This window comes from Zophobas morio, unplaced genomic scaffold (genome assembly GCF_036711695.1).
Source record: "Zophobas morio isolate AGI-343-1 ecotype UQ-CSIRO unplaced genomic scaffold, CSIRO_AGI_Zmor_V1 ptg000108l, whole genome shotgun sequence".
Taxonomy (NCBI): Eukaryota; Metazoa; Arthropoda; class Insecta; order Coleoptera; family Tenebrionidae; genus Zophobas; species Zophobas morio.
Window position 1 is genome coordinate 4912256 of NW_026972213.1, and position 23396 is coordinate 4935651.

General features: G+C 32.7%; 4 protein-coding genes and 1 long non-coding RNA gene across 9 annotated transcripts in view; 3 read left to right on the forward strand and 2 right to left on the reverse strand.

The window, feature by feature from the left end:
- The window catches only part of LOC135144600 (uncharacterized), a 105130-nt gene extending 84633 nt beyond the window's left edge, over positions 1 to 20497 (reverse strand). The window contains exon 1 of the long non-coding RNA XR_010283200.1: positions 20433 to 20497. This is a non-coding gene — a long non-coding RNA (uncharacterized LOC135144600). The remainder of the gene's footprint in view (positions 1 to 20432) is intronic.
- LOC135144754 (uncharacterized) lies at positions 13273 to 15881 on the forward strand. Of its 4 annotated transcripts, none has more exons than XM_064076827.1 (3): positions 13273 to 13318; positions 14861 to 15093; positions 15143 to 15881. In XM_064076827.1, the coding sequence occupies exons 1-3, from the start codon at positions 13288 to 13290 to the stop codon at positions 15584 to 15586; spliced, it is 708 nt and encodes a 235-aa protein (XP_063932897.1). In that variant the 5' UTR covers positions 13273 to 13287; the 3' UTR covers positions 15587 to 15881. The 4 variants fall into 4 exon arrangements, with proteins under 4 accessions (XP_063932897.1, XP_063932896.1, XP_063932894.1 ...); XM_064076826.1 differs by lacking the exon at positions 13273 to 13318 and adding an exon at positions 14160 to 14413; XM_064076825.1 differs by lacking the exon at positions 13273 to 13318 and adding an exon at positions 14467 to 14580 and having other exon boundaries at positions 14640 to 15093.
- On the forward strand, positions 15959 to 17496 carry LOC135144755 (uncharacterized). The gene is made up of 2 exons (XM_064076829.1): positions 15959 to 17005; positions 17054 to 17496. Exons 1-2 carry the CDS (start codon positions 16232 to 16234, stop codon positions 17489 to 17491), a joined length of 1212 nt encoding a protein of 403 aa, XP_063932899.1. The 5' UTR covers positions 15959 to 16231; the 3' UTR covers positions 17492 to 17496.
- On the forward strand, positions 18345 to 19722 carry LOC135144646 (uncharacterized). Of its 2 annotated transcripts, none has more exons than XM_064076699.1 (2): positions 18345 to 19189; positions 19245 to 19722. In XM_064076699.1, exons 1-2 carry the CDS (start codon positions 18422 to 18424, stop codon positions 19677 to 19679), a joined length of 1203 nt encoding a protein of 400 aa, XP_063932769.1. In that variant the 5' UTR covers positions 18345 to 18421; the 3' UTR covers positions 19680 to 19722. The 2 variants fall into 2 exon arrangements, with proteins under 2 accessions (XP_063932769.1, XP_063932768.1); XM_064076698.1 differs by having other exon boundaries at positions 18346 to 19189; positions 19239 to 19722.
- Positions 20498 to 20984: 487 nt separating the features above from the next.
- LOC135144712 (piggyBac transposable element-derived protein 4-like) lies at positions 20985 to 22671 on the reverse strand. Its single transcript, XM_064076766.1, has 2 exons — positions 21367 to 22671; positions 20985 to 21170 (listed from the first exon to the last, which is right to left on the reverse strand). Exons 1-2 carry the CDS (start codon positions 22669 to 22671, stop codon positions 20985 to 20987), a joined length of 1491 nt encoding a protein of 496 aa, XP_063932836.1.
- Between the last annotated feature and the right edge of the window lie 725 nt (positions 22672 to 23396).

Here is a 23396-nt window from a genome sequence, read left to right on the forward strand (position 1 = left end):
CAAAATTGTTCATATTCACTTTATACCAGGCATTTTCTTAAAAAAAGTGCACTGTTACAACTTGTCCCGTGTTTGGGGCTAGTTGTAACAGCCATGAGGCAGGTAGTACCAGTAAAAATAAAGCTGATGTTGACACATATTTAGACTTTATTTTTCAAAAATCAACACAACACTTCATTATATATAATATCAATATCTATCAGTAAAACTCAAATAAACTTTTAAAAAAAGAATCAACATTAAAGATTTGAGTTTTGTTTTCCTTTTTCTTAATATATCTGGAAACCGATATATGGCATAGGTCAAAATTTTCGCTCGCTTTTAGTATGCTAGGTACGAGATTTGTAGAAGTGAATTTGGGATAAGTTGTAACATGTTACAACTTGCCCCTCAGGTATTGTTACAACATGCCCCGTAGCACAATTTTCTACATTTAATTACATTTCGACAAAATTATTTCGCTTAGCGTCAAAATGTGTAAGGAATATCAAAGCTGAGTAATTTTTGAACTATATGCAAAATTAAAAGTTAAACATTAATTAATAACAAATACGAAAAACCAAATTTTACTAAAGCAATATTTTACATTACTTGGCCAAAACGAAACACGTGCACACATACACTCATTGCGCTGGCTGGAGGAACAGTGGTTGTGATGACATGATATCTTATGGTGCAAGAATTAAAATCAGTAAAAAACCTGACGTTAATGAGTTTAAATTCCGGGTAAAAATGTAATGTTACAACTTACCCCTGTTACAACAAGCCCCTAGTTCCCCTACCTACTAAAATAAAATTAATTACTCAAATTAACATACATTTTCTGAATTTTCTATGAAAATCGCAGGATTTTATTTTATAATTTATCTAAAAAACTGGATTTGTTTGATTTATTGTGCGACGCAATTTCTGTGTAAACAACTTTAGACCAATTATTTCAATTTACGATAAATATCACTATAACACTAATTGAGCAGCTGCGACTGACATGGAGAGCGAAACTGGAGTTTTGTTACATATGTTGACAATTTTACTTGAAATATTTTGGGAAAATCTGGAAAAGATGAAGGTGACCTGTATCGGAGATACACTTTTTGTGACTTTACTATCTGTGCGTGATAGGCCAATGTCAGAGAGAGAAGTGAGTTTTTAAGAAAAAAACTCCAATTCAAAAAGCATTTATGTATAACTGAAATACGTATCAGGAAATACTTATTTCCCAGTTTTACTCAATTTCGTCTACAAAAAGTTCTTTATTTCGTATTCTTACCATTGGCAACCGGGAAGTTACCCCTCCTGAAACTATTTACGAGGAAATATGTATATCGAATTAATAGTTGAAGAATAGGTAGACGAAATTTAATTTCATCTCGGTTGCTATGAAAGATCAACAATCTGAAAAGTTTAAGAAGACAACCGACAACTTTATGAATATCTTCAAGATTTTATGGATGCTACAAAATGTGATATAGATTTTGGATAAATCATAGACTAAATACGTGCTTAACGACGATTTCGGCGCGCATATTTTGAATGTTTGGAAATTTGTAAAAAAGAAAATAAAGTTTGTTTTAGTCGAAATGATTCAACCAATTACAGGAATAAAGGTGATTGCTGATGGGAAATTCATGTCTAAACAAGCCGTAAATTGATTTAGTAATGATAATAATTAACATATCTATTAGGCAAATACAAGGTACAATGTCTAAAGAAGTACCGGTTGGCAAGAGTTTTTCAACATTCCCTTAGTAACAATTTATCTAAAATTAACATTTATTGTTAGACATTAGAATCACTAAAATATATCCTGATGTTTCGAATGTAACTTTTCGACAATGGTATTTTTAAGACAATTATAAACCTAGGGCCGGTTTATAGAACAGCGAATTATAGCTATTAATATAACGAGAATATTATGCGATTTATAATAGTCGAGGACGTTGTCAGGTGACGAGGTGCAGCCGAGTCACCTAAACAACGTCCAAGACGGTTTAAGAGGTCTATTTTGTAACTCTTAACGATCTCGCTAGAGCATCGTTAACTTACGATAATCGTTCCCATAACGATTTTGGGACTGATAGCGATTTTGTAACATCTATCGTCTCGTTACATAGCGATCGTATCGTTAGAATGTCATCGTTCCGGAACGATAGGTTTCAGCTCACCGTTAGAAGTGTCAGAACACGTTAGAAAAGTATTTATACAATGAAGAGGAACGTTTTGGTGCAAATATGGGTAGAGAAGGTAAATGTAACTAATTAATGTATGTTTGGATTAGGTTGATAACTTATTATAGGTATATTTTTTTTACTGCAGAGACAGAATGAGAAATTTGTCTCGGGTCTTAAGAGATGTAAACGACCCCTTGATCGTTCGAGAAGAAACCTTTAGGAAGACCTACCAACTGTAATGGGAAGCGGCGAGAGACACATTTCCAGAAATACTGCCGCAGAGTTCTGTGTTATTCACCAGAAGTTGCAGGAAAAATTACATACTCATGTGCTGTTTCACACAATCTTACGCATAAGAAATATCGAAAATGACGAGATCAATATTGTCTATGATAAGGAGAACGATAATAATGAAGAACTTGAATATGAAGAACACAATTTACTACATGAATGGCATATCACAAGAAATAATTTAATAATACAGCATTTTCAATAATGTATTTATTATTTTTTTTACAACATAATGAAATTATTAAACAGTTCCTCTTTCACATAGTCTTAAATTTCTGGCCTTCTTTCAAACATTGAATTTCCAATCTACAAATCTCTGGAACACACAGTGACGTTTACTTACCAGGCAGTACATTGTAATTAGAGTGCCCTATGTTATATTCTTGGTGTACTAAAAAACACAGAGGTTATGGTTTATTGTGTAACAGTATTTATAAAGATTAAACATCTCAGTTCTCATAATTGATTGGTCATGACTAAACAAGATGTTCACTTTGTCATAACCAAAGTGTTGATGTAAGCAGAATAATTGCTAATAGTTGTACGATAAATTATAGTAAAGTACACATTTTTAAAAAGAGTGTTCGGGAGATTCATTAATTACACATACCTCTCTGAACTGCTGAACACTTTTTTGTGGTCCTCCCACAGAATTTAGTTTTGCTACCAACCCTTCCCATATCTTTTCTAAAAGATCTGGCTTGTCCGCTACGAACTTTTGGGCCCTAAAATCTACATTACCTTCTAACTCCTCCACATACAACTCATGTTACTCTTGGGTAATACGCTGGGCCCTTTTACGTTTTTCCATTGCTCCCGTGAACGTATTGTAAACTGAATTTCGTGTTAGTGTGATTATTTTGATGTTTTTCTTTTATAATTATTGTTTACTTACATGTTATAAGTTCACAAATTTGTCCAAACTTCAATCAGTAGCAAAACAAATGTCACATGTCACAACAGAGAACAACGTAATCTAGACGCTACACAAATTTAAATACTACCGATTCTAAAAACATTTGATTCATCGTTCCGCTAACGATTTCAAAGCTTTACGATTACGATAGTGTTTATAAAATTGGAAATTTATACAATCTCGCTAACCTGATTTTACGATTGCTTCTAACGATTATCGTTTGGGAGCGAGATCGTTCTGGAGCGATAAATTACAAAATTGACCCCTAAATCGCTAATATTCGAGTTATATTCAAAGCTTTATCGTATCATTGACAACGCGTTGCTAAAATAAACATTTTTAATTTTATCGGCTGCGTCAAAAATTTCGTTATTTGTCATCGAGAAACTCCTCATCCAAGAAGATTCTGAAGTGCCTGAACTCGTTACAACAACAGCAAACGTTAGAAGACATTTTATTGGCGTATTTCCTGCATCTAACAAGTCAGTATTCCCCATTTTCTTGTGGCCAGAATATTCAATGCTGGGAGCATGTTTAGAATTCAATGAAAGTTTTGCATTCGACAAGTGTGGTGCGTTGATAAGATTCATCAAAAAGAAGATTGTTGATTACCGAGTTAAAAAATCGCAAGTATTCAGTATGATTGAACTCAATGACAAGTAGCTTCAAGGATTGCCAGGACTTTCAAATCCATTTCTTTAAATAATTTTGTTGTAATTAATGTATTACCTATATCCAGGTATCTATCGTATTATGATTTTTAGTACAATTATGATGTACTTAATGTTCAATAATAAATATTATGCACCAAGTGAATCAAACATACGTTTATTCACGAGAAGATGTTGATATCACGAGCACGCAGTGCGAGTGAGATCATTTCTTCGAGTGAATAAATATGTTTGATTCACGCGGTGTATATATGTTTTTATTCCATTTTGACGAATTTTATTAATAAAATTTCAATAAATAAAAATTCGAATCGAGAAATCGTGTAAACTGCGAAACTAATTTTCGTGACAACCAGCTTAACAACCAGTTGTTTACATTTTTCTAAATTTGTGACACTTGCGGTGTTTTCCTAGACAAAAATGTCTGGAATTTTGGAAGATAAAGACGAAAACGAAGTGTTTGTACCCTCAGCAGTCCTAGACGAAGCTTTGGAAGCTATCAATAAGGTGATGCCAGCAAAATCCAAGCATTCATATGAAAAAGAGTATACGAATTTTTGTGAATGGAGGAAACGAAAGCATGCAAAAGGAGTAGATGAAAGAATAATTTTGGCTTATATTTCGGAACGGTCAAAAAATGCTAAATCTTCATCACTATGGTAGTATTATTCCCAACTGAAGAAGATGTTATCTGTGAAGGAAAATATTGATATAAGCAGGTTTGTGACATCGCAATGATTAATATAAGGTTTAAAATATTCATTATTATAGATTTCATCAAGTGTCAGCTTTCCTAAAACAACAGTCTGTAGGGCACAGACCAAAGAAATCCAAAGTGTTCACGCTCGAAGAAATGGAAAGGTTTTTAGATAATGCTTCTGATGATGAATATTTACTGCAAAAAGTAATTTTTGTCGTGGGAGTTTTTGGAGGATGTAGAATGGGTGAATTGGTGGCCATGTCAGTTGATGATGTTGAAGACAGGGGTAGCGTACTTGTAGTCCAAATTCCAGACACGAAGACTCATAAACCCAGAACATTTACCATCATCAATGGAAGTAACTCTGTTCCTGCTATTGACGTTTTTCGGAAGTACAGAATACTACGGCCTGAAAAGATTTCACACAAACGATTGTTCATTAATTACAAGAACAAAAAATGCACGGTACAACCAGTTGGAGTGAACACTTTTTCAACAATTCCCAAAAAACTTGCCCAATTTCTAGGCCTCCAAAATCCACAAGAATACACCGGTCATAGTTTTAGGCGTTCGAGTGCAACTCTACTAGCAGACTCTGGGGCAGATTTAACAGTTGTAAAGAGACCCGGTGGCTGGCGTTCGAATAGTGTTGTGGAAGGATACATAGAGGATTCTCTGAATAATAAAATCGAAATTTCGAGAAAAATCATTGAGCGATCATCAACAATAATTGATAATAGATCTGCCTTGAATCCCGTAGCAGGCTCCTCTGCGTCAAATTCCGTGTCACAACAAGAAACTAATCATCAAGACATTATTTTGCCCATTCATCGGAAATTTGATATAAATTTTAATAATTTGAATAATTGTAACTTTTATATTTCACACTACAATGACAAAGACTAATTCAGTGTTAATGTTTTTGGAGAAGAAATAAAAATCTGTTCTTAATTGAAATTTTTTAATTCACTGAACGCTTTGATTCTACTAGTGAATTCAAACGCTTTGATTTGACTAGTGAATCATGAACTCCTTATGAAGGTTACTATGGAGTTAATAAAGTCAGTTTAAATTGTCAAAATGGAATAAAAGTTTTTAATTAAATGACTATAATTTGCAATGATACGATAAAATATTTTTAATCCTCGATTAGTTTAACAGAGGATTAAAATGTGGAATGAGGCTGTGATTGGTTAAAACCTGCACGTTGCCTAGCAACGAACCTCAATCTAATACTATTAAACGAGCAAAGTTTGTATATATATATCTATATATATATATATATAATGGGTTTCTCGAAAACGGCTCTAACGATTTCGATGAAATTTACAGGTTGGGGGTTTTTTGGGTCAAGAAATCGATTCATCATAGTTTTAACTTCTGAAAATTACAGCTTCATACATTTTCAGCAATTTTCAGGCAGTGAATTATATTTGTTGCTCGGCAACATCAGATGACACTACACGAACACGAGATTGTTTCATATGAGAAGTTTGGGTGACAGTACGTTTGACGTACCTTTTTATCTTCAACTGTACGTACCGAAACATACTCCACTGTATATAGGACGTTAAAATTCACCTTCTGAAGTGAGAAAATGTACGGAAAACTAAACAGCGGATAAAAGGCGCACGAAAGTGCTTTGAAATGAGGTTATTTTGTCAAGCCTTAATTTCGGAGGCTTCCACGGTCGGAGTCCATATATATGATCGTTTTACGGGTTGGGACCGTGTTATTTGAGTTTTTGGGTTCAACGTTTCGCACACTTTCGTAAGTGGCATCTTCATGAGCAGAGTTGACAAATAAGGAATAACGCAAAAGAGCAGGGTAACTCAGTATGTTAACCATACCAGAGGGAAACTCTTCTGGCAGTAAGAATCAGTAAGAATGTGGTGAAGAAAAAAGAGAACGACACACAAAGAGAACTTGGGTAATAAATGACATTGTAATAAATATCAAACAATAATTCCAGTTTTCTATTCTTAAATCTCTACATGGCACTCAACAGTGTTTAAAACAAAGACTGCTTACGGAATTTCCTTTTTAATGTGTATTTTTAATTAGTGCGGGTACTTCAAAACGCATACTATAGGTACACCTATTTATCTGTCCTAATCTGATCTAATACTACCAAACGAGCCGAGTGAAGCTCGGTCAACCAGATATTTAAAAGTTAATCGCGAATTAACTTTAACTTCGCTTTCTGTAAATTGGGTCCTAGTGTTGTATCTAAACAGAACATGTTCAAGGGAACGAATTTTGTTGTTACTTCTCAAAAAAATTAATGAATAAAGCAATTCATTTTATCAATTTAATCAAAAATCCTGAAGATGCTGTAGCTATTAGTATTATTACTGTATCTGTCCAAATTGATTTATCTCTAGAAAAAGTTGGTGAAGCCATTAAGAAGATTTTATTCAGCAAATTTCGTTTAACACACTTATTATGGTTTTTGGTGTTTAGTTTAACAATTTACTCCTATTTTGGAAAACTTACGGGGATTATTATAACAAAAATTAATTCAGCCGATTGTAATTTTATAATTCTCTAAAACCAGACTTTTTTGAGTGATTGTGCTGTAGAGGCGAAGTAAGTTCTGTGTAAGCAATTCTACACCAATTATCTCAATTGAATTATTATATCGTTACATAAAAGTTCGAGGTCGTCTAATGAGTAGGTATATAATAAATAAGCATTGTTACTTTATACCGTGCATAACTCCAGGTGAGCAGTAACCACTAACATGGAGAGCGAGATTAGAACTTGGTTAAATATTATCCTTAAGGAAAATATTAACGATTTTACTCTAAAGATTTTGGGAAATACGAAGAAAGGTGAAGGTTACATCGGAGATATATTTTTTGTGACATTAACATCTGTGTCCAGTAGACCAAGTTCAGCGTATAATCTTGTAGTAAAGTGTAGCAAAAAAAGTGAGGTTTTCCGGAAAAAAGTGCCAACTGAAAAAGCATTTACAACTGAAATATATATGTATCAGGAGATATTTCCCACTTTCACTCAATTTCAGCTGCAACATGGAATTCCTCATCCGTTTAAATGTGTGCCAAAATGTTATGGATCACTTGCTGTTGACAACCGGGAGGTTATCGTTCTTGAAAATTTGAAAACCAAAGGATACACTCTGTGGGATAAAAGAAAACCATTTACAAGAAAACATATCGAATTAGTACTTGAAGAGTATGCGAAATTTAATTCCGTCTCGATTGCTATGAAAGATCAACAACCTGAAAAGTTTCAGAAAATAACCGACAATTTAATTAATGTCTTCCAGGATTTCCTGAAAGCAACCAACTGTGAGATTCTTTTTGGAACAGTCATCGATGAAATACACGATCTGCTGAAAAAAGATGTGGATGAGCACACTTTGAATGTTTGGAAATCTTTAAAAAATAAAATAAAATTTATTTTTTTCGAAATGATTCAAGAAACTACAGGAATGAAAGTGATACGACATGGTGATTGCTGGTGTAACAATTTTATGTTTAAGCAAAGCGTAAGTTAGTTTAAGGAGATGAATTTTATTGTTACTTTTTTTGGGTTTCAGAGGGAAAACAACATGATACCTGCAGAAGTAGTTATTTTAGACTGGCAATTTTCAACATATTCTTTACTCGTTTTGGATTTATGTTATTTCATATTTGCTAATATTTCTGAAGAAGATATTTATGAGTTGAATGTTATTGTAGATTATTATTACGAGAAACTAAAATTCTATACTGAACAACTTGGTTCCGATTTGACCATGTTATACTCAAGAAAAGAATTCCTTAGTGATTTCGAAAAATATTCTAAATTTGGAATTTTGTTATCTACGTTAACAAACAAAATTTCCGCTACTAAAGAGAATGAAGTTTTAGATATTGCGGATGCAGTTGAAAATTGTAACGACTTTGGTCGGGCTTTCAATTATGAAGTGGAAAATAGATCTGCTTTAAAGGATAGATCTAGATATCTTGTCCAATATGTGGTGGCCAATAAATTAATTTAGTTTTTAATCATATTTGCATTTTTTTGTTCAAGTGAAATCGGAAACATTTGTGTTTTGATTTTATTTATTTATATTATTACACAGTGATTGCAATTACAAATGAAAAAATTGAGCAAATTTATCAGCTTTCATTAATATTAATTAATGAAAAATTATAATTACTGTTATTTGTAAAAGATATTTCTAAAAAAAAAAAAATAAAAAATTTTTACCTTCAGTACTTTTGGTCTTTATACATGTACTTATTTTTTATAACATACAAATTAGTAATAGTTGAGGGTTTATAAAATAACCATAAAATATATTATCGTATTTAAAACTTAACAGAAAACTGCAATAAAAAATTAAGTTTTAAAAAGATGAGTAAAAATTCATTATAATAGTTATTTATGCAACTAGTGAGTAAAGTGTATCTTTTTTTACGAGAAGGAAAATTTGCCCGAGTTGCATACAAAATTTTTTTCGCGTTCGTGACAAAACTCAACACCAACTTCAAAAACTTTATTTTGGAACATAGACATTAAATGTAGCCGTATTTGCCGTCTTGACAATTTTTTCGGGGGTGCACAAGAAATCTTCATCGCTGTCCGATTCCATTGTCCGAGCACACAACTTACCACAACCCACAACACACCGAGAAAATTAATACAAACCACTTACTTATGTTGATGAATTATCATAGCAACGGCAGGCCTCTATGTTTTACTTCCGTTAAAAAATGACACACTATGAAAAAATGAAACGCTAGGATACTTTTTCACGCTTCTAGTGCGATGAAATAAACGTATCCTTTACAAACAAAAATTAATAAAAAATGTTACACTTTTTTTAATGAACGTTAAAAAATTTAATTTTCTCGGTCTTCAAAAATTATGGAAAAGTTAAAATAGAACAATAATTCAACATAGCCTGTCCTGGAAAGTTTTCTACGATGTTTAACAATTATGGGCAGCATTTCCTTTATGAAGTGAGAAATAAATCTATTTCAGAGGATAAAGCCAGATATATTCTCCAATATATGGTGAAAAATAGTTTAATTTAGTTTTTAGTCTTATTTAGATTTTTTTTCTGTTTTAGTGAAAACGAATATATTTATTTATTTGTGTTTTGATTTCATTAATTTATGGCACAATTACTGCAGCAACAAATGAAAAAATTAAGAAAATGTACAAACTTACAGTTGCGGTCCCCCAAAAGTGCACCATATTTTTTTCTATTGTAAATGTATGTTCAAATCATGGGCGCTCCAATAACAAAATTTGTCAAATTTGACATTTTGTTTATTCAAAAATGCTGTGCCACTGGAAATAGCCAGACTTAGAATAATTTAAAAATTCAAAAACTTCCATGACAACGAAAAATCGTGCAGTTTTGGGGGGCCGCCATTGTACAATATATCTTCCATTAGTATTTCGAATAGTACAAGTTAAAATAACCTTTAGAAAAAGCTTTGTATTTTTGATATTTTATTAAATACTCCTATTATTTATCGTTATTTAGCAAAAACAGGCACATTTTTTCACTTAACTACCTTGACAGAAACCATTTTATTCCTTGCACTATGAACCCACAGGCTTCATTTTGCGTGGAAAATTTGTTGAATGCGAATCAATTTTGAAAAATATTAACGTTCCTATAAAACAACACTTGTACAATGGTGATATTCTTGTCAAAACTGTTAGATTATACTTCAAGTGTCTTAAAAAAATCAAACTCACTGTGCAAATAAAAAGTCTCAATTTACGATAAATATCATGAACAAAGTCAAGGTCGCCTTACCAATTTATAATAACTCTCAGTACTTTATTCAATTTTTAACATTAGTCGAGCAGTTACTGTTGACATGGAGAGTCAGATTAGAGCCTGGTTGAATGTTATTTTGAAAGACAACATTGAAGATTTGTCCTTACATTTCACTGGAAATTCGGAAAAAGTTGATGGTTATATTGGTGATATACTCTTTGTTACTTTATCTTCTCATGATGGTAAGCGCAATTCCGACCTTGTATTAAAATGCAGCAAGAAAAGTCAGGCTTTAAGAGAGTCGGCACCTGTTAAAGAAGCGTTCATGAAAGAAATATGTGTTTATGAAAGAGTAATTCCTGCTTTTACACGATTCCAGACACAGAAGGAAATTCGTAACCCATTTAATAGTATTCCGAAATGTTACGGGACACTCAGCACCGACAACATGGAAGTCATCGTTTTTGAAAATTTAAAATCAAAGGGTTATACCTTATGGGATAAGACTCGAAACCATATAGAAATTGTGCTTAAAGAGTATGCAAAATTTCATTCTGTTTCAATTGCAATGAAAGATCAGCAACCAAAAATTTTTGAAAAAATCGTCGAAGGTTTTGTTGATACTTTCAAATGTTTTATAGAATCAATAGATTCTGAAAGACTTTTCGGGAATTGTATAGACGGTATATATAATGTACTTAAAGATGAACTCGATGAGAAAACTTTGTATGTTTGAAAATCGTTCAGGAAACAAATAAATTATATTTTAACCGAGAAGATTCAAGAAATTAATGGAGTGAAAGTGATACGTCATGGCGACTGTTGGTGTAATAATTTTATGTTTAAACACGATGTAAGTTTGCTCATATATATCAAATTTCTAGTTTTCTTTTATTTTAGAATATAAATAAGATTTTGCCTTTGGAAGTTGCTATTTTGGATTGGCAACTATCGACGTATTCGTCACCAATACTTGATTTGTCTTATTTTATTTTTGCTTGTATATCTGAAGATGACATCGATGATTTAAATGATATTTTGGAATATTATTACGAAAAATTAAAATTTTATACCACACAGCTTGGTTCTAATTTGGACGTACTGTATCCAAGAAAAATGTTTTTGGACAACTGGAAAAAATATTGCAAGTGCGGAATGTTGTTGGCCACCTTGATATACAAACTTTGTACTACCGAAAAGGAACAAATTTCAGATATTGCAGATGCAGCTGAAGCTACTAATGATTTTGGGCAGGCTTTCTATTATGAAGTTGAAAATAAAAGTAGTTTAAAGGACAGAACCAAGTATATTGTTCAATATGTGGTGGAAAATAATTTAATTTAGTGTTAAAGTCAGACATACTAGTTTTTTGATTTCTTTAATTTTACACTTTATTATTTCAGCAAAAAATAAAAGAATCAATCGAGCAAAGTAACGTCTTCCAGTAGGCTCTAGAAATGTAAAAAAATATTATTTTGCTTCTTTGTATAAATTATCGTGAAATATAAGATATATGCAAAAACACTGATTCGATTTCCTTGATTTTTAAAAATTATTGAAAAATTACAATAATGAAGTAATTCAGTTTGACCTGCGCTGAGAAGTTAGTTAAAAAATTGGTCGAAGGTTATTTCGATAGAATTTCCCTCGCCCTGAAGTACAACAAAGCATATCCAGCTTTTCGAAAAATTATAAAATTTGATTTTGCCAATTTTATTTTTTTTTGTGAACCCTTAGAAGTTAAAATAAGATACGTGCGTAATGTTAAAGTAAATGTAATGGGCTATGGATACGTTTCAAATGAGTTTATCATTTACAAAATTTTGAGATGACGTCATCAACATTTTTGCAAGGACATTTACGTATATCAATTTGGATAGATTTATTTGGCAAAATTTTAGATCATGGTCATCAATTTTTTGGAGGAATAAACAGATTTTGATTACAAATTTACCATGTTTGCGGTAACTTTAAAATATCTTCAAGATGTCAAAACAGTCGGATATGCAGTTTCTGATTTAATCAATAAAATAAATTCACTCATTCATTAATTTTTTTGGGGCACCCTGTATAAGCAATTCGAAAAACTATAAATGCAACTATAAATCACAAGAATAGTCTCATTATATTTTGCACATTTTAGGTAGGATTCAATTGACAAAATTCTGAGATGACGTCAACCATTTTTTGGGAGGGGACAGACGAATACATTTTGTTTAACGATTTACCATCATTATGGTAACCTTAAAACGTTTGCAAGATTTCTGAGTATTCAGTTTTGCAGTTTCAAAGTTAAATTGCAATATGTTGATATACAATTTTGATTTTTTTCCCAAAATTCTGGATATCTTGGGTGAAAATTCAGCACGTACACATACTCTTGTGGTGTATAGCCACAAGTACAAGAGTATCTTATCTTATAAAATTAAAAAAAAAAGTTATAAACTGTGGAAATGACGTCATCCCATTGGCGGTGGAGATCACTAGCCCAATTTTGGTGAGCATTTTACCATCTACATGATATTCCTAATGTAACTACAAAATTTGGCAACAATCGGTCCAGTAGTTTCGGAGATTATCTGTCTAACAAAAATCGAATGTAATGAAAAAACTTCTGGTACTTTTACAATTCGATATGGTCAGTTGCTAATTTATGGTTATGTCTAACAGATGGAACTCTTTAAATAAAACTCAACAAAAACATTGTAAGAAGGTATTAACACTTTAAATACTTTATTTTGTTTTAATTTTAGTACATTGCAGATATATGAGTCTGATTTAAGAGAATGGATTATTTTAAAATTCGTACCAAACAAGGTATGTATTAGCATGGCCGACTAGTATAAAGATTATGGCCTGTCCAAGAGGTACGATACGTGTTGCCATCTATTAATAATTACACTTAATAATTTAGCAAAATTTTAATTTGACTTGACATTATGGGACTTCAAAACGTGTAATGGTGGTTTGTTTCTGTATGAATGCCTTTGTGCCTTTCAAAAGGTGTTAATAATTCTTTTGTCGTTTTTGAATTATTAATAGATGGCAGCACGTAATGTACCTTTGACATTCCTTTGGACAGGCCATAATCTTTATACTAGTCGGCCATGGTATTAGGTTTAATCATTTTATTAATATATATTTTTTTAAATGTATCAAATTCTTTTCATTCGATTATTATTTAAACAGATAAGATACAAAAGAAAATTTTTCTGCGAAATTAACATTATGGCAAATCTTTCTTCTTAAAGGATAAACAGTTCTTCGGGGTAAAAAAAGGTAAAATGTATCGTATGTTCTGGTATTCAAGTACACATTTTTTTATTTAAAAGGTGCACGCACATGAAAAATAAACACAATTACAACTCATTTTCTTACAGTTACATACAGTTACTCCCTCATGGACTACTGTTTTTAGTTCTCGAGCGTAAGCTAAGGAAGTATTGTAATTGGGTCCATTCGGCGAATGGCTACTTTCATATTTTCTCGATTATTTTGACAGTTGGCATTTAAGTGAATTGTATTATCGCCATATGGTGTTGCTTGAATATTAATTTAAATACCACCGTTCACTAGTGCTCTAACTTTCTTACTGTCCAATGGTTCCCTCCCTCCCCTACATGTCGGACCATTTAATGTTACTTTATACGCAACAAAATTCAACTCAGTGAATGAATAAGAAATATAATTTTGTCAATTGACCACTATAAGTACCTGTTAATGTTAGTTATACACTACAAGCCCGAGGTCGTCTCACAAATATATAATCACCGTCGTTATTCTATTGGATGTGTTACAGTAGTTTAGCAATTGCGATTGACATGGAAAACGAGATCAGATCTTGGTTGAGTGTCATCTTAAAAGATAATATCGATAATTTGTCGTTACACATTGTGGGAAATTCGGAAAAAGGTGATGGTTACGTTGGTGACATAATTTTTGTTACTTTAACTTCTGAAAAGGGTAAAAGCAATCCGGAATACAGTCTTGTGTTAAAATGTAGCAAAAGAAGTCAAGTTTTAAGAGACTCAGCGCCGGTTAAGGAAGCGTTCATCAATGAAATATACATTTACGAAAAGGTATTGCCTGCTTTTACTCAATTTCAGACAGCGAAGAACATTCGTAACCCATTTAATAGCGTACCCAAATGTTATGGAACACTCGTCACCGACAACATGGAAATTATTGTTTTTGAAAATTTAAAATCAAAGGGTTATACCTTATGGGATAAGAAAAAACCTCTGACGCGGAATCATATTGAAATGGTTATTGAAGAATATGCAAAATTTCATGCTGTGTCAATTGCAATGAACGATCAGCAACCTGAAAAATTTGGACAACTCATCGACGGTTTTGTAGATATTTTCAAATGTTTCCTGGAATCAACAGACTGTGAAACACTTTTTGGAAATAATGTGGATGACATACATGGCTTACTTAAGGATGAACTCGATGATAAAACTTTAGATGTTTGGAAATCTTTCAGAAAACAAATAAATTATATTTTTACCGAGATGATTCAAGAAATGAATGGAGTGAAAGTGATACGACATGGTGACTGTTGGTGCAATAATTTCATGTTCAAACACGATGTAAGTTTGTTTTAACGTCTACCATTTTTTTAATTTTCTTTCGTTTTAGAATAAAAATAACATTTTGCCATTGGAAGTCGCCATATTGGATTGGCAGATATCGGTATACTCATCACCAATTCTTGATTTGTCGTATTTTGTGTTTGCCAGTATATCTAAAGACGACATCGATGACTTAAACGATATTTTGGAACAGTATTACGAAAAATTAAAGTTTTATACCACACAGTTGGGTTCTAATTTGGACGTATTGTATCCAAAACAAGAGTTTTTAAACGACTGGAGAAAATATTGCAAGTTCGGAATCTTAATGAGCAGCTTGGTTTTTAAAATTTGTGCTACCGAAAAGGATGAAGTTTTAGATATTGCAGATGCGGCTGAAAGTGGTAATGATTTTGGAAAGGCTTTCGACTATGAGGTCAAGAATAAATCAGCTTTAAAAAATAGAGCTAAATATGTTGTTCAGTATGTGGTCAAAAATAATTTAATTTAGTATCTTGTTTTCTTTGTTAAACATATTTAAGTTAAAATGGTGTGACATTGTGTTCGATTCATCTTTTTGTCATATTTGTATAGGAATATAATTATAAAGTGTCTCTCAAGGTCATTCTCATTTGAAAATACCGCAAATTGTAATTTAGTAATTTACGATAATTAGTGTTAAGAAAAATTTTCCGCGAATTTATGTATTATTGAATGCGTGTTGTGCACGCTACATTATGTTATTGTTAAGTAATGATCTAAAACAAAACTCTACAAACTTGAATAATAAATCCTTGCTAACTTTGTTGAAATTTTTTTATGTATTAACACATGTCAGGAAATGCAATTACAAATTCCAGTGTCGAATTTTATAGACCTTGAAATTTTTCAGGATAAACATAGTTTTTAGAAAGATCTAATATATTTCACAACATTCATTGTAGGAAAAAAATATCTACCTTAATTTGTAATTAATGTTAACATGAATTTGCAATTTGTGGGTGTAAGTGATAGCCCAGACTTCAAAGAGATTAGCAATACAAATACAACAATCAATATAAAAGCATGAGAGCACATTTGTCTTTACGTCATTGGATTACTCGTTTTTTTGTATAATAATAATAATCAGCTGGAGCCGCAGCTGGAGTCAAATACAATGTTCGAAGAAAAAATACTACACTGTGTGTCTTTGATTGTGCGCAAAGAAAACCTCTCTAAATATAAATTGCAATTTGGCGAAGAAACAAAAAAAGGCGATGGTTATTTTGCCAAAGTTATTTTTACTACAGTTACTGGTACCACCGTGAATGGGGAAGAAAAAATTTGGGAATTTGCTGTCAAAATGTCGACGTCTAATGAGAAACTTAGAAGACAGACACCTGTGAAGGAATTTTTTGAGAGAGAAATTTATCTCTACGAGCAGATAATACCTTCATTCAAGAATTTTCAGGAAGAAATGAAAGTTGATAAAAATATGTTGGATGTAATACCTACATGTTATCTTGCTGAAAGTCTACAGGATTGTGAAATTGTAGTCTTAGAGAATTTGAGAACACACGGATTTAGTCTTTGGGACCGAAAAATACCCACGACTTATGATTACATCAAGTTAGTTTTACAAGCTTATGCCAAATGGCACTGCTTCTCTTTGGCAATGAGACACAAAAGTGCTGCTACATTCGAAAAACTTACAGAGAACTACGTTCATTTGTTCCCTTATTTTATTTTGAAAGTTGGGTTGGATAATATTATATATGAATATTACGAAGAAATATTAGATGCGTGGGAAAATGACACAGAATTAAAAGAGAACAGATTTTCAAAATCTGACATCAAGAATATTTTGACTAATCTCGTCTCTGAAGATCCACATTCTAGTGTTATCTTACATGGAGACTGTTGGACGAACAATTTTATGTTTAAAGTTGAAGTAAGTATCGGTATGATAGTGTCCACAATGTTAATTTTGCTATTGTAGGAAAAAAGTCAACGTCCTGTGGGAGTACGCATCATAGATCTACAGTTATCTGGCTTAGGCTCACCGGTTTTGGATTTGTCTGTTTTCATCTATGCTTGTGTTGACGTAGAAAAACACAAGAATGTTGAAGAGCTGTTGAAAATTTATTACGATTTTTTAAGCGAAAATTTACGTCAATTCAAATGCGATCCTTCTAAAATATTTTCCTACGACAAACTGCTGAACCACTGGAAAACATTTTCTTGTTATGGGCTTATTTTAGGAATATTTTTGTTAAAATTTTCTCTGGGTGAATCTGATGAGGTCCCAGATTTTGTAGACTCGGCAAATCGAGGGAAAGAATTTTTAGAAAATTTTTATTTTCATATTGCTAAAGAAGAGACCTATTTTCAGAGAATCAAAAATAACATTATTCATTATACTGCAAATCTGAAATAATGAGCTTTCATTAGGCATGTGTTAAAACTTGTTCAAAAATATTATGGTTATCATTTATCCTAAAAAAAAAATATTAATAACATATAATTAGTGTATACACTTTACAATCCCTTTGCAATATTGTGCCTAACGTTAAACCCATTTTTATTGTTGAAAAAATAAAACTGAAGTAGGTAATAGATGAAATTTGTATGTTACACGTAGGCTAATGCATCATTATCATACTCCAATCATTACTTGATGAAGTACATAACTTCATCAACGTCAACCTCATGCATCTGTTACACGAGACTTTGTGTTTTTTATTAAAGTTTGGTGTTTTTCTATATTTTAATAATTACTAGTGTCATTTGTAATTAAGTTTAATAACATGAAATGGTCCGTGTTTTCATTGTTGTAGTATTCATTTCATACTTTTAATATTTCATAACCTTGAAACTTTGATCCGACATTTGCATTCATATCAAATTTGTGTCTGATTGTTCTGTTTAAAGATCTCAAAGGATAATAACTATAAATAAGAAACCAACGACTGTAATTTTCTTTAACAAATTCGTCAATACATAAACTGCAAACAGTAATTCATGTGTTGGTCAACATCAGCTCTGTTTAACGATTATGGCATTAAAAAAATCTCATTTTTGAGTAATTTATTTACTTTTGGCTTTTTTATAGTATTGTTTAAAATTATTGGATTTTTTAAATTTAAGACTAAAAATAAGTGTTGTGTAATACAATTGTTCAGTAAGTTCTATAATCGCTATTGTTTTCTTTAAAATAATAAATTAATGCATATCACGTCTGGATCAATGAAAACAATGATAACCGCAGCCATTATCTTTTGGTACTTATATAATTAACGTATCAAAGTGAGCCCGCATTCAAACTCATTTAATATTCACTCTGTGTAACTTGGTGGCATCATTTGCAATGTGTGAGAAAAGAGTTTCAGATTTGGTAGAACTTGTAGCAAGAAACGAAAATTTTCTCGAATATAAAGTAGAAGTTCATGGGAAAACAGGACGAGGTGATGGGTACTTAGGAAAAGTTACTTTTGTTTCTGTCATCGGTAAAACCAAAAACAAAGACACAAAAGAATTAAATTTAGTCATTAAAACGTCTGCGCAAAATGAGCTTCTTCGAAGTCAGCTACCAGTTAGAGAACTTTTTGAACTAGAAATTTACATCTACGATAAAGTTGTACCAACTTTTAAAAACTTCGAGACAGAAATGGGATTCGAAAGCGATGTTCTGAAGTCGCTGCCAACGTGTTACCTTACCCAAAACCTGGAAAATGATGAAGCCCTAATTTTGGAAAATTTAAAATTGCAGGGATTTGATGTAGCTAACCGAAAAGTTCCACTGAGTTTTGAACACATCAGACTGGTTTTGAAAAGTTACGGAAAGTGGCACGCTTTTTCACTAGCTTTGCGATACAAACGACCTGAGACATTTAAACAATTAGTGAAAAACTTAGGCAATATGTGGTCTAGATATATTTTAAAAACGAACCTCACACCTGTATTTTTACAGTATTACGAAGAAGTGAGAAAGTTTTGGGAAAATAATAAGGATGTAGCATCGGTTAAATTTTCAGAACATGAAGTCAAATCTATTTTAATCTCATTAGTGTCTGAAGATTTGGATCAGGCTGTAATAATTCATGGGGACTGCTGGACTAACAATTTTATGTTTAAGGTAGACATATTGTAATATATTTTTTTTTATTTTTACTGATTTTTTTTAGGAAAAGGCTGGAAAACCAACACAAGTGTATGTAATCGACTGGCAGTTGTCTGGACTCGCTTCGCCGGTTTTGGATTTATCATATTTCATTTATACTTGTGTTGATACAGAAAAATATAAAAATGTGGAAGACTTGCTGAAAATTTATCACGACGCTGTTTGCGGATATTTACATCAGCTGAACTGTGATCCTGGAGATATTTTGCCTTTTAGCACATTAGTAAAACACTGGAGGAAATTTTCGTGTTATGGATTGCTTTTTGGTTCTTTTATACTCAGATTTTGTTTGTCCGAAAGTGAAGAAGTTCCCGATTTTATAGAAACAGCCGAGAAAGGCAAAAATTTTTTGGAAAATTTTGAATTCAATACTTCAAACCAAGAAGTATACTACAAGCGAGTGAAAGATAATATATTACATTACGCCAGAAACGTGGTTGAATAAAATTGTTCCAATATTAGTGAAAATAAATTATAGTTCAATTTTTTTTGTTCTTTAAATTTTACATTTACCATGAAGTCTTAGAATTTATTTTTTTGTGAACTTAATAAGCCTCGTTAAGGGTTGATGACACTATGAATGAAGAATTAAGGAATAAGCTGTAGTGGCATTTGTCTGAACACATAACTCGACGCACTTTATAGTACATTGCTTAGATGCAATGAATTCTTGGAGCTGGCAATAAGCAAGACATACCTATCTTTCACACGTCGTTACATTCAGTAACACTTCAACGTTAGGTAACACCTCACAGTTAAGTGTTAAAAGCCCACGTCGGAGGGTGCAAGAGTTTCATCGAAATGTGACCAAAACGTTTTGACAATTTTGAAGCTACAGAAGTACCCCTATCGTCACCATGGCGAAAACTGGCACTTACAACTTATAACAACAAATTTCTTCGCATCATGGCATGTAGGAACAAAGTATGAACACAACAGCATAGTTGAGAATGAAAAAAAAATAATAGCATTATAAGAAGTTAATTTATACTTCCTGAAAATTTTCTTCAAATGCTTCTTGAAAATCTATACAGCGCGAGAGGTGCCGGGATCGATGCCCGGCGCCTCCACCAAATATGTCACGTGCCCCCAAAACTCTTCAAATAAAAAGTAAAAAAAAAAACTTAAAAAGAAAATCTATTTACCCAAAACAAAAAAATTTACAAAAAAAATACATATAACTACTAAAACTACTTACCTAGCTTATGTCGCCGTGAGCCACCACACACACTCTGCTTTCCGAAGCTCCGGTACGAGCCCAGAAAGACTCTCCCGTGCTGAGCTTGCAAAATCATAGTTCATCAATCTATGGCAAGCTCAGCACTACGGTCTCCTCGGTCTGCCGCCGCAATTCGCGTCTAGACGATTTCCCGAAGAGAGAAATGTCGATATTTTAACCCTCCAGTGGTGACGTGCTATTTCATGACACCAGTGGTGACGTCGGTCTCACAGACATTTCAACTTTTTCGTGTTTTTTTTTTTAATATTTATTAACTATACTATCTTTACAGCTTATTGATTGTAAACAGAACTGTCAGATTTAGTTTTTTATTTAAGAAAAAAATTAAATTCAATTTTTTTTTGCAAATTCAAATTTTAGAAGACATAACAAAGTACAATTTTCATATTTTTGTGAAATAAAATTAAACAGTTTTACAAGAAAAATAACTATTTATCAATTCTAAACAAGATTAGTTATCGCAAACCAAATTTTTACCGAAACAATCTTCACAGATCATTATACAATGTTCTAGGCACATAAACGTCTTGCAGCTCTTACAGAAGAATCGAGTTTTTCTGTTTTTCTTGGAAGAGCACAATTCACAGCGTCCTGGTTCTGTTGGTTCTTGTGATGTGGAAGCTTCAGGATCAAGATGGCAAAGTTCCCGAATTCTGGTGCGCATTGTTCTTGGTAAATTTTCGGAATAAGCTCGTGCTTTCAAATGGTTATTTATCAGCGCAAAAGATAAGTCTTCTAAAAAGTGTCGACGAAGAGTTCTATCTTCGGGGTTATTTGCGTGAAAAATTACCTCTGAATTTATTGCAGAAATATTTACAAGACTGTAAAAAACCACCATTTGCCACCTCCGGGTATTACGGGCACAATTATAGTTAGCGCACAATTGGTCTACAGTATCCACTCCTCCTTTAGTGGCGTTATAATCAAGAATTATCTGTGGTTTTCCTGTAGCCTCATTGACTAAATCGTCGTCATGCATAGTAGAAATCAGAAGAACGTTTTTATTTTTTTTGGGAATATAAGATACTAGAGTACAATCATCCCTAAAACCAAACATACTAGAACCAATCGGCCGATTTTTTCCTTCAACAAATTCTCGTGGCAACGCACGCTTATTTTTTCTAATTGTTCCTACAGTTGTAATTTTATGGCGCAGCAATAGCTCAGACAATTCAGTGCTTGTAAAAAAATTATCAGTAGTAAGGTTTCTACCTTTTCCTTTCATTGGTTCACACAGTCTATCGACAACTGCAAGTGCACTGTTATTTTGTGAAAATGGCCCTTCAGGTTGGGCTCCAACGTAGACTTCTAGATTAGCCGTATAAAACATTTTTGCATCGCAAAGAGCATAAATTTTAATGCCATATTTATTGGGCTTGCTCGGAATATATTGGCGAAAGGAACAACGGCCCCGAAAGCCTTCTAGTTTCTCATCGATTGTTGTGCTATGAGAGAGGCTGTAATTTTTCTTACAGTTGTCTACTACAGCCGTGAACAATTCTCTGATAGGAGCCAGCTTATCCAAAGATTTTCGCTCAGCGCGAGTGTCTATATCATCAAATCTCAGGTATCTCAAAAGAATTCGAAATCTTTGGCACGACATTGTAAGTCTGAATATTTCGGGGCAAGTACCATTCGATTTAAATAAATCTTCAGCGTTCAAGTGATTTGATTTTTTGACACCACTAAGTAACAGAATGCCCAGTAATGCTTGAATTTCTATAAAATTTGTGGGACGAGTATAAGTCGCTCGAGAATAGTTAGCTTCTGCAGTCGCTAAATATTTGTTTGTATTTTCAACTATTATATCTAATACATTCTGATCAAAAAAGTGATGAAAAATTTCAAGTGGTGTTTTGACTAACCGTACAGGACCAATGGGTCCTGGTAATTGAGTCACAATATTTTTTATTGTTCGTCTAACCTTCCTTTGCTTACAATGCTTTCTCCAAATAGTTCCATCCTTGCCAATAAAAACCAACCTCGTATTTACCTTTCGTTCTTCACTCGATTCTTGATCAGATTCAACGTCGTCAAATTCTAATTCCTGCTCTGTATCGGTATTTTCTTCTCGTTCTTCAAAACGACCGTCTTCAACTTCATCATCTACCGCGTCGTCAGCTTCGCAATCATCTTCATCAGAAAAACACTCTTCCATCAGACGTTGAAGTCTCTGCTGGTCCGCTTCATAACTCATTATTGTTTGCAAATATCTTCTAGAATTGTTTACACTTAAGACAACAGTTTTGTTGCATCTTAAAACTTACCTTTAGCAATAAATTCACTTCACAACACAAAACAAGTAAAAACTTTTTCAATATTACAATTTAACAAAGTGTAGCATAAGTGGTGACGTCGGTCTGAGAGTCCGAAATTGGCAGTTACTTGACAGCTATTAACGCCTGCACGCTATGATGCACACTGCAGGTTCGGAGAACTAAAAAAATAAGCTAAACTGACGCAGAATGACGTATGACGTGCGTAGGCGCTAAAATTCAAAATTTAAATTTTAGTCGGTCTGAGAGACCGTACGTCACCACTGCAGGGATAAAACCCCAAAAAGTCTAATGTGACAATATGAACATACTATGATTTTAATGGAACGTAGACGTACGTCAGCAGTATCAGAGCTATTTAATCTTTCAAATTATGCTTTAGAAAGGTAAAGTAATAGGTCGAAGAGATGCAAGAACTTCTGTTGCAGCAACTAAACAACTCGTTTCTCCAGTATTAACTAATCGTCACTGAATTATGCCAAAATTTCGAAACTTATAAAGTTTGTTTTCCTTTTTCGTCTTTCCAAGACGATTTCTCAAGTTTTTTCAAAGTAATTTACTGTGGAAACTTGAACGTTTTCTTAGATTTAATTAACAATAACAAACATTCCTTCTGGGTACTATCGACAAGTTTCACACCTTTGAG

What these genes read in the sequence shown, in the direction of transcription:
- LOC135144646 (XM_064076698.1), top strand. Translation starts at nt 18,422, where the DNA reads ATGTGTGAGAAAAGAGTTTCAGATTTGGTAGAACTTGTAGCAAGAAAC. An exon ending in CTAACAATTTTATGTTTAAG is followed by an intron (nt 19,190 to 19,238) that starts GTAGACATATTG and finishes GATTTTTTTTAG; the next exon opens with GAAAAGGCTGGAAAACCAAC.
- LOC135144755 (XM_064076829.1), top strand. Translation starts at nt 16,232, where the DNA reads ATGTTCGAAGAAAAAATACTACACTGTGTGTCTTTGATTGTGCGCAAA. An exon ending in ATTTTATGTTTAAAGTTGAA is followed by an intron (nt 17,006 to 17,053) that starts GTAAGTATCGGT and finishes TTGCTATTGTAG; the next exon opens with GAAAAAAGTCAACGTCCTGT.
- LOC135144754 (XM_064076824.1), top strand. Translation starts at nt 14,290, where the DNA reads ATGTGTTACAGTAGTTTAGCAATTGCGATTGACATGGAAAACGAGATC. An exon ending in ATTTCATGTTCAAACACGAT is followed by an intron (nt 15,094 to 15,142) that starts GTAAGTTTGTTT and finishes CTTTCGTTTTAG; the next exon opens with AATAAAAATAACATTTTGCC.
- LOC135144712 (XM_064076766.1), bottom strand. Translation starts at nt 22,671, where the DNA reads ATGAGTTATGAAGCGGACCAGCAGAGACTTCAACGTCTGATGGAAGAG. An exon ending in CTAAAGGAGGAGTGGATACT is followed by an intron (nt 21,171 to 21,366) that starts GTAGACCAATTG and finishes ACCATTTGAAAG; the next exon opens with CACGAGCTTATTCCGAAAAT.